This window comes from Sphaeramia orbicularis, chromosome 16 (assembly GCF_902148855.1).
Source record: "Sphaeramia orbicularis chromosome 16, fSphaOr1.1, whole genome shotgun sequence".
In the NCBI taxonomy this organism is placed as follows: domain Eukaryota; kingdom Metazoa; phylum Chordata; class Actinopteri; order Kurtiformes; family Apogonidae; genus Sphaeramia; species Sphaeramia orbicularis.
The window spans coordinates 44,281,592-44,292,878 of record NC_043972.1 but is presented as its reverse complement, the minus strand read 5'-3'; the positions used below and the strand labels follow the sequence as shown (position 1 = coordinate 44,292,878).

Below are 11,287 nucleotides of genomic sequence, written 5' to 3'. Positions count from 1 at the left end.
TTTCTGTAAATTGGCTTTTTAGACCACCTTTATATTTTAAGTGTCATGAGATAACTTTTGTTATGATTTGGCACTATATGAATGAAACTTGATTGATTGATTTTAAAATAAGTAATATTTGTGCTTCATCATGTGCTTGGTTTATGTTGGAGTCTTTGATTTACTGAGAACTTCATTTGTTGATGTTGGCTGTCTCCATTTCTAGTAGTTGTTTTCACTGAAAACATGACCTAAATGACCTAAATAGTAATGACTGTACAGGTTGGTATAAAATTGAAACCTTTTTAAGCTCATCTTCAAAAAAGTAATATGTAGTTGAGGTTGCATAAGGTTTCGAAGTTGTTTTTCCTTCTAAACTTCTTACATTTTAATAAAATTATATGAAATCTCAATAAATATAAAACAAATCCGTCACTAAAAACAGTTTTGTGCACCAGAACTTTGTTTTATTTCTTACTTTTTCTCTTCTTCTCTCCCATTCCTGTGTTTATCTGAGGTGTCTGTTAAAAAAACTGGTTCTAAAAACGTTGAAACTAACTCCACCAGAAACAACAGTAAAATGCTGCAATAATATTATGGATTCTAGGATGTCAGATATAATAATGTATCACAGTATAAGACCCAACCAGCTAATACTGTACATACATCAGATTTTTCATGCAGAACTTTCATGCAGAAAGGCCACACACATGGCTTTGGAGTCTGAAAATGTGTAAAATCTAGTTTTAAAGGTATCTGTCACACATACAGTACGTAGACAAAGACTTTCATGGTAGCAGATGTATTGATGGTGAATATAAGTAAAGGCGCTAAATATATGTTTTTCATATTTATTTACATGAATAATTAACCCTTTAAGTGCCAAAGTCACAATATGGTGACAAGCAACATAGCAAGCACCATAATGTTAATATGTAAATAATATTTAATTTTAATTCTATATTTATATGAATACCAATATTTCATTTTTCACTCGTTTGTGTTTTTTTTTTCTACTTGTCTTTTTCTCTGCACTTACTTGTTGTATGTAGCTGCTGTTAACTGTGAAATTTCCCCATGGTCAGATAAATAAAGTTTTATCTTATCTTATCTTATCTTATCCTGTCTTATCTTATCTTGTCTTATCTTATCTTATCGAATCGAATCTCATTTTATATTATTTTATCTGATCTTACCTTATCTTATCTAATCTTATTTTATCTAATCTAATCTATTCTAATCTTATCTGATCTTATCATATCTTAATTTATCTTATCGAATCGAATCTCATTTGATCTTATTTTATCTGATTTTACCTTATCTTATGTAATCTTATCTTATCGAATCAAATCTTATTTTGTCTTACCTTTTCTTATCGAATCGAATCTTATTTTATCTGATCTTACCTTGTCTTATCTTATTTTATCTAATCTACAGTAATCTAATCTAATCTAAATTTATTTTTTCTTTCTTTTCTCCTCTTATCTGATCTTAACTTATCTTGTCTTACCTTATTTCATCTAATCTAATCTTATCTATCTTTTCTTATCCTACCTTATCATATCTTATCTAATCTTATCTTATTTTATCTTTTCCTTTCTTTCTTTTCTCATTTTATCTTATCTGATCTTACCATATCTTATCTTGTCTTATTTTATGTAATCTAATCTTTTTTTATCTTTCTTTTCTTATCGAATCAAATCTTATTTTATCTGATCTAATCTAATCTAATCTTTCTTTTCTTTTCTTATCTGATCTTACCTTATCTTATTTTATCTAATCTAATCTTATCTTTCTTTTCTTTTCTTTCCTTTCCTTTTCTTTTCTTATCTTATCATATAGTATCTCATCTTATCTTATCTTATCTTATCTTATCTTATCTTATCTTATCTTATCTTATCTTATCTTATCTTATCTTATCTTATCTGCACCTGGAAGTGAATACTGGATCAGACGTGAAACAGTAGAACAGACTGAGCGTCATAAGTCGTCCACAGACGGGGTGGAGCTTCTTCGTAGACATAGCTTCGTCTGTGAATACAAACCTGTTGTAGCTCACTCAAGTGCGTACTATGCAGGGAATGTGAAAACGATTAACGCGTAACCACTTGAGTTAACGTGAAAAATGAGAAGAGACCCAACAAAGAGTCAAGAACAAAACAGCGACACAATCCACAGTCAGACAACTATTAGACTCCAACTGCGATTAGTCACAGTATCAACATTTCATGTTAATTACTGTTCTGACGGGAAGTTTAGGGTTTCTTGTTTCAGTTTTTGTCATTTCAGTACAACATACAGTATTGTATAAGGTCCTCCTGGTTTAATGGGTTTGTGGGCTGTCTGGTTTATGGGGGGCGGGGAGGCTGTTATGGTAGTATGAAAATATTTCTTTGAAGTTATAAGTTGTTTTAACTGTTTTTTCCCCTTTAAGTCCATTCATATTGACACTTCGTGGAGAAGGAAAACACCTGCAAAGGGAAAAAAATTATAATTTCACTTAATCTTTGTCTCTTATTGTAACTATATCTGTGGAAAAACTTATAACACACAATACCCAGAAAGCTTAAAAATATAATTTGCTGAAGACTATAGTTACATTACACTGGGTTACAAAACAATGTTTTTTGCAAGTTGTCTAGGTTTTTTCAACTGAATTAGGACCATTTTGCACCGCTAAATCCAAAAATGACATCTGTTTTTCTCAATCAGGTCAGGTTTTTTTTGCTAATTTGATTTTGAAAAATTTGATCTTCTCACAAAATTGATTACATTTTTGTGACTTTATCAGTTGATTTTTTATATAGTTCTCACCCAAAATAGGTTTTAAGAGAAAAAAAATCATTTTCTAACAGGATTCCTGTTAGGTACAATGGTGTATTCACCGCAGATGTAGCAGAATACGTCAGGCTTATTTTTGCAAGATCATCTAGTCGAAGCCATTTCATCCACCTGTAATATTAAAAAAAACATTAATCATAAATTGGCAAAAGTAAAATCTTCAGAACTCATTTATTGCAAGAAATATGAAAGAATTTTGTATCATATGATGTGAAAATGCCCATAAATGTAAGCAAAAATGTTAAAAAGCCAATATGTAGCATAGTTCAGAAAGTTGACCTGATTGAGCAAAATTAATGTGATTTTTGGATTCAGCACACCAAAATTATCCTAAATCAGCTCAAAAAGACCAGTGTTATCAACCCATAAAGACCCAAACAGCCACTGGCAACCAAAATCATCTACTGATCTAAAATGTTTAATAGCTTCCAGTGCACCACTCCTATCAATACATGAAAATAATTGGTGTTAAATACAATTTGTCATCTTTTCATGGTCATCAGATGTGACCCATTTGGACATTCAGAGGCTCCGTAGTTACCGTGGAAACACTGTCATCTTCTACAATACTGGTTCACCAGTAAAACCAATGCAGTTGGATCAATGACAGTGGATGGACACACTTTTATGTTTATATTCAGTTACTGATATCTTTACTGAACAAGTCACTTTTTCTTCAGTTTTCTCTGTTTCACTTGTTTTATGTTCAGTTAATGATAGATTTTACTGTTTAATTTTTACTGTTTCGTAATGTATTTTATGTCATTTTTGTCATTATTATTATATCATATTGGCAATAAAAAAAAACCAACTTGACAAACAAAATAAAATGCCATGACTTACATATTTTCATATGTTGAGTGTTATGTGTTGTCAATGAATACATTGATTCACCAGTAAAACCCACAGTCGGATCAGTGACAGTGGATGGAAACACTGGGTTTATGTTCAGTTAATTATATATTTGCTGATAAAGTCACTTTTTTTCAACCATGAACTTTAATCTGAGATTTTATGGACATCTACATGATCAGTAAATTAAATATAGGAAAATAACTCATTTTTACTTTAAAAAAAAATGCTAAATGCAAGGGCTAATATCATAATATGTGGTGATAAAACACCTAAGAAATGTTAAATGGAGAGAAATATTCTTTTTTGTAATTGCCACAAAAGTAGCACCAGATCTTTATGGGTTAATACGACTATAATGTTATAAGTTTATCATTATAATCATAATAATAATCATTCAGTTATTTCTCTTAGTTTTGATGCTCTCTATACTCTTTTACTTTAATTTTATATCTTTATTTTGATGATCAATAAACGGTTTTCTAAAATGATTTTAGCATTGAATGTCAATATAGATAATATTGTGCAAACATCACATGTAGCAGTGTTGTATTTGTGGGGATGAAATGAGCAGAAATGTGTTTCTCAGTTGGTATTCTTCAGGTATAAAAAGAAAAAATACAAGAAATGTGTGCACAGGATTAAAAAGACTAAAGTCAGCAAATCTAAAGATGGCGTAAGACTTTTGCACAGTACCGCACATATCAATGAACATATTTATCAACTATTTACTAACATTAATTTGTAGCTTTACATGTCAATCTTTAATAAATGCTGATATTTTGTAATCCTGTTTTAATTACCTAATAGTTAAAGCTTATAACTGCATTAACTAACTATAATAAAGTCTGTATCTTAATGGGAATACATTAACAAGTGTAAAATATTAATTATGTGTTAACATAAACAGAAATAACTAAATTTCTACTGGAAATTTTGTTAACTTATTATAAATGAATGCTTATTATTCACTTAAATAATACCACATGATGTACCCTTCATGTTGTGAATGTAAAAGAGACTCAAAGAAATTCACAAATATGTCTTATTTTTTTTTTATTTGGTGTGTATACCATACACAAACCTCTTTGGAATAAAAACTACACCTCTCATATATATATATATATCACATGAAAAAGAGATTCATAATTCACAGAGCCACTTTGTAAACATGCAACCAAATGGTTTTTAAAGGTCAGGAAACGAAAATAAAAAGTCCAAGTTTAAGTTGAGTTCAGGAGTGTGCCATGCTCTTGTTAAATACTGAAAAAAAAACCAAAAAAAAAAAAAAAAACATATCAGTGCGGTAAGAAACTGTGTTAATTCATCACATGTAGAGATATACCGTGGCCCTGAACGCCTCCCAGTCTAACCTCCGCATACCACAGCAGACCCCAGTTCAGATTTCAGTGGCAGGCCAAGACATGGAAATGACCTTTCATGGAGATAAAGAGGGAATCACTGGAGGATGGATGAAGTGAGGTAGGACATGTGGTTATCGGAGAGAGGAGAGCGCGTGCAGCCGCCTCTGCTTGTTTGGATGGAAAACAGGCTGATAGATCCAGATGTGGAGGGTACGGCTCTGACAACTGCACCATGGTGAAAGTGACTACATCAATTGACAGTAGGAGCGTGTTTTCTGTAAAGGAGTGATATTTTGCTTTTTTAAATAGAATTATGCATTTTAAAACATTTCCCTGTGGTCTGCATAAACTGTAAATGCTATGTTTGGGTCTGAATTCTTCATTAATTCAACTCCACTGGTCCATCTTCAGCCCTCTTTTTGAGTAATGACACCAGAAAGGTCATTTTTAGCGCTAAATGCAAATGACCCCACCCCCTCCAGGTTGTTGGCTGTGCTGCTCTGTCCTGTTCAACCAACAACTGAACATTTTAGGTAATCGGCTCGAAGTTTGGACATATTTTCAGTATGGACTAGAACTGCTGCTGCTGACAAACAATAATGTCGTACTCGGAGAAATGTACATCGGACGTCTTGACCTCATATGAGCAAATGTTGTGACATAACTACTTATAATACGCAACAAATTAAGCAGGAATTAAAACAGGTTGTAGAAATCCACTCTATTTTTGCCCAAATGAATATAAATATAGCTTTGCAGCACCTGGAGGGTTCAAATTCAACCTGTATGAACTATTAGGGTCCAAATACACAAATAAATGAACCAAAGACTAATAAAAGTGGGTTTAGCAAAATATGACCCCTTTAACTATTCATTTGTGTGATTTCAGTTTTCAGTGTGTAATTTGTTTTAATAAGGTCACCTGCCTTTCCCTGTTCATTGTTTTTTTAACGCTAAAACTTCCATATGCTGTGAGTACTGACAGGGACTAAATATTATCTGTGGAAATCAATGACAATGTCACAAGTGATTATTGGACAGTGTATATTTCATTAGAACTGACCCACTTTCAGGGTCAGAAAATGAGATGATAATGTTTTTTTTTTTTAAATACTGGCCGTGCGTGGCTCTTCATCCTCCCCTCTGCAGGTGTTCCCTTGAATGCAGCTCAGTGTTAATATTATGAGATGAATCTCTGTCGAGTCAAATCTATAGCTCTAGTTTCCATTTCCTCTGTCTCTGTCCAGTTCAGTGCATTAACAACCCCACAGGGGTGCCTCGCGTGTTTGTTCCAACGCCTGCGTTTAAGGAGTAAAAAAAAAAAAAAAAAAAAAAAGCAACATACAGACTAAACTGGGACAGTTCCAAATGAGGTACTCACGGTTCACTTCACTCTCACACAACTGATTCCAGTTTGGAAAAAAAAAAAACCTAGCTTAGTGGTTTTCCATTTTAAATTAGTCATTTGGGGAGAGTGTTGTCAAGGACACTAATCTATGATAGCTGTGTCACGACAAACACACACTTTATGTGCCTTGTGAGGGCTCAGAAGAGCTGATTTTAACACAGTGGTTCATCAATAGCCGTGTTTCCATAAAGGGATCCTTGGTTTTTGGAAAAAGAATTAGACGCACCTATTGCAAAAATGTTCTGATGTTAGGGACATTTCATCTCATGACTGATCAGCTGTTTTTATTTTTAGAGAATAAGAATTAGAAGAAGCTGTTTCCTTCTCCTTCACATATTCTCATAATGCTTAGAAGCTGTTAATACAAAGAGGCAAATATGGACTGATGACACCACATTATTCCTCAGTCTCATCCATGAAAACAAGTCACAGACTGTTTTTAACCTCTTCTTCTACTTGGTTTATTACAGTCATGTGCAATGTAGCCTAAACTTCCATCTACTGATGACTGCGCAGCCTAAATTATTCACTCCAACCCAGTGGATGGAAGCATGTCTAATTCATATTGTCTTTGTTTGTATGACATGTCAAAGTCTTAGTCTTTTGTTTGATAATTATATGGGAACACGGCTAATACGTGAAAGAAGCCCCAAATGGAAAGTACAGCAATGTGCACCCCAAATACATACGTACACTCTCACACGGACACCACAACACTTTTTTTTTCTGAAAAATTAACTCCATTTCCAATCATTTTGCTTCATACCCTCACATACTTCCATAGGATCTATAAATACAATATATCAATGTGACAGGAAAAAAACTTGTAGCAGTTGCTGTCCTCGAAGTTAAATTAAGAGTCTCTTTGGATTCATAGAAAGCAAGTGAATACAGGTAACAATGTACCATGAAGTGCAAAAGATATATGCAGTTTAAAAAAAAAGGATGTTTGCTTGTCATTGTCTCACTGCTAACAGTTCAAAAACAGAATAATTTCTTCCTCTGAGTCGCATTTTTATCTCACACTGAAACATAGTCTGCAGAACCAAACACTACATACTCCAAAAGTTCCTGCTCTTGGTGTTTTCTAACTTCACCAGTTCTTGTATATTACACTTGCAGACTCTATGAACCCCACGCCAAAGACTCAAAGATTAAACCGTTGACTCCTTAGGTCCTTCGCGGGCAGCGTTCTTGCACCCATAAAGCCACTTAATGACACGAGCATTCCTCTCAATGATGGACACACCGGTGGGAAGCTGCTCAGCCAGTTCCTCCTGAAACAGTCCATCTCCTGAGTGGCGGGAGAATTCGCTGGGCTCTGAACCTCCACAACCATCCCCGCCGATGCTGCGGAGTGCCAACGAAAGCGTATCTATGGAGCTAGCGCCGGAGAGGAAATTCTCCCGACCCAGACGTTCTATCATGTCCATATCTAAACCACAGAAGTCAAAGAAATGCTCCTGCTCAGATAACGCTACCGAGCAACGTAGACGCAGGTCTGACTTGGAACGCTGCAGCTCTCCAAACTGCCTCCTGGGCGCTTGCGGTGAAGCCCGTTTCCATGGGTCGTTCTCATCATCGTGGTTGCCGTTGGTGATGTTAACTTTATCGCTGTTACCATTTGTAAATTCATTGTTAGTTTGTTCACAGCTAAAACCTGGGCTGGGGTTAAGTCCTGGGGAGCGCTCCTGCTCAGTTTTACTAGACCTTCTGCTCCCTGGTCCACCATCTTGAGTGTCTTTTTCATTGGTCCATGACATGCGGGAGTCTCCGTCCCGAGATGGTGCTTTCTCTTCACCAATCACCATCTTCTGGAATCTTCCTTCGCTTCCACTGCTCTTTTCTCTCATGGAGCCCTGAAAGAGGCGACGGACAAAACTATAGCCCTTCACCTCTGCGTTGTTGTTCTCCCCTGGTGCTGCACTACTGGGGCTCTTGCACTCTTTTTTCTGCCTGTAGATGATCAGCGAGTCTGGTCGTAGCATCCGTTTGCCGGTACTCCTTCTCAGTACTGGTGCACTATGCGGAGCTACCAAGCTGTTAATTCCAGGTGGTCTGGGGCTTTGTGGCAACACATTGTTTACATTGCTCCTGTTATGTGCCTCCACGTCTACAGAAGTCCGTCTGTTCTCTTTTCTGGAGTCATCATTTTCATTTTCATCCCTTGAAGTGCAAGAGCCTGACAGTGTGGAGAAGGGTGTGTTAGAGGAACGGCGTGGGGGGAGGTGAGGTGTTATGTTTCCGGGGATAACCCCAGCCCGTCGGGGTGGGGGCGGTGGGGTAGCGCATGGAATCAGCACAGGCTCCTGCTTCGTGTTGATCACCTGCTGGCTTTTAACATATTTGGCTTTATCCGCCTCCAGTCTCTCCACGGCGCTGATAGAGCGTCCGTGACCCCCTCCGTCAATTTGCCTCCGTAGGTAGTCTGGACCTTTGTTGAGGAGCCTCAGAGGAGAAGGGGATCCGATTGGTGTTAGGGGCTTCATGCTGATTTACTAAGCAAGGGCCGACATCAAAACTGTAGCTCAGTACTGACTCCCAGCTCCCGGCGTCCCCCAGGGAGCTGTTATTGGTCCTCTTACAGACCAGTAGGTTTTTCAGCCAGGAAATTTCAAGTGTAGAAAACTGTAGCTGCTCTCATTCCTGTTCTCAGGGATCTTGAATCTTTCCTGAAGCGTAATCGATAGGTAGCAATTCAAGAGACCACAGTCAGTCTGTTTGTTGTAAAGACATCTATAGATAGCTCTCAAGTCTCTTTGTTGGGCAATGTTAGACTGCAGACAAATTGATATCTCTATCCAGTATTTACACAGGCATTTGGACAGGCAGGCAGGGCACAGGGAAGTCCTTTTTTTGTCAGCCAAGAGCTCTCCCAAATGAGACACTCCCTGCCCACAGTGCTACAGAAATAGCAAGCAGGGTGCACTTTGAAAGGGTTACTTTTTCCTCCCCCTCTTTTTTTTCTTTCTCTTCTCTTTCTGTCACCCAGCAGCGCCCTTCACTTGTTGATTTTCTGGCGACGACTGCCCCGAGAAATTAGGTATAATGGCGTCAAATATTTGCTTTCTGAGGGACACTGTGTCAAGAGTTTTATTGTTTGACGGCCGTTGCGGTTGAGGTGACCTGAGGGTGGCCGGCACCAGGGTACTTGACACGTTGATGGACAGATGGCGAGGTGCAGATCGTGTCCTTGTCCTCACCTGGAAAGAGAGAAGGAAAGAGTGGTTTTAGTTGAGAGTACTATTCTCATGGGTGAACAACAGAGACCAGATGGCAAAAGGACAGCAGTCCCTAAAGCGCCGCTCAGATTATGCTTATTTAAAGCTTCAGGGAGTTACATGTCTAGTGTGGAGAGGCAACGTAGAACTGACATGAATAAGGATTTAATGAGCCTTAGCCCTGCATGCATATTAAAAACAATATGCATTCTACCAAGGCATTGGCTGACACTTCTATTTAAGTCAACAATGACAGAAACCGTAAGGGTTCAGCTACAGGTTACACTACAATGTCTCTTTAAGCTGTTAGGGCACATGTTTCTTTAGTTATTACATAATTCCTCTTCCCCAATCAACCCACATCACTGTAATGTTTTCTACACAAGTGTTTATTTTCTTTTTTTACAGTGTTGCATCTATCTACAGTAGATATGTCTATTTTTAACTCAGTAGAGTGAGATTACACCATCTGTAAGCTCTGGAAAAAATGATCATTAAAACCAACTACTACTGTCCACACAGGATGGTGACATGTCTGTTGGTTTTCAGACAGGAGGCGATGCTAAATGATCATTTTCACAACCAGTCATTTTAAGCGTCTTAAGCTAAAAACAACACTTGGCAGAATTGACTTATGAGTGTTTACTGAGAAGATCCAACCCACAAAAAAGCTGGTATGATGACACTGTAGGTTGTTATGCTTTGTATTGCTCATTCTTTTCTACAATAGACCACCTGTAGGCTGTCACAGACCTTGCACTGATATAACATGAACTAACATAAGAGAAAATAGATTTTTCTGACGCTTCAAAATGTTAAAGAAAACACCTAATGAAAACTAAATGTATCTTTTTCCTCTTGGACATAATAATACACTTTTAAACCTAGTTACATTTTCCTTTAGGATTAGAACAGTGTTCTTCAACCTTGGGGTCGTGACCCCACATGAGATCGCCTGGAAATCAAATGGGGTCACCTGAAAGTTCTAGTAGTTGATAAAAAAAAATAAAAAATACTTATAAAAATATATATATATATACATGGTGAGTTGACAAAGACAATCCCAGTCCATAAAAGACATGACAAACTGTGAAGCTGAAACTGAAGCACTGTGGTACTGTTTATCTTTCAAATGTTCATTGTGGTCAGTTTCAGATGCTGCAGCTCTTTCATAATTCATAGTTTGAGTTTTTGTTTGTTCAGTATGAATTATCAGCCTTGTAAATCCAAGCTAGACTGACTGTACATATCCTGACCAAGGAAAATAAAATTCTCACTTTGTGCAGTAATCTACACCTGGCTTTTCTGCCTCCGTCCAGAGCCCAGCGCATCTCCTCCGACCCCTCACACCCACACCATGGACTGTTCACGCTGCTGACCTCGGGCAGGAGGTTCTGCAGCATCTACTGTAGAACCTCCAGATTCAGAGACAGTTTCTTTCCCCTGGCCATAAGACTGTTGAACAGCCAAAGAAAATAGGACCTGTTCCAAACCTGCTGCTGCCCCTTCAGTGCAATAATTTGAAGCACTTTATTGCACTATGCACTTTTGTTTTTAGTGTTTTAGTCTTCTAGTCTTTTTAGTTTTTATACATATACATATATATGTCACAGTAGAGACTG

At 37.0% G+C, this 11,287-nt stretch overlaps 1 protein-coding gene across 1 annotated transcript; it reads right to left on the bottom strand.

Moving 5' to 3' along the window:
* Positions 1–5,980: 5,980 nt before the first annotated feature.
* On the bottom strand, positions 5,981–9,249 carry fam110d (family with sequence similarity 110 member D). The gene has a single exon (XM_030158576.1). It carries the CDS (start codon positions 8,931–8,933, stop codon positions 7,599–7,601), a length of 1,335 nt encoding a protein of 444 aa, XP_030014436.1. The 5' UTR covers positions 8,934–9,249; the 3' UTR covers positions 5,981–7,598.
* Positions 9,250–11,287: the final 2,038 nt, after the last annotated feature.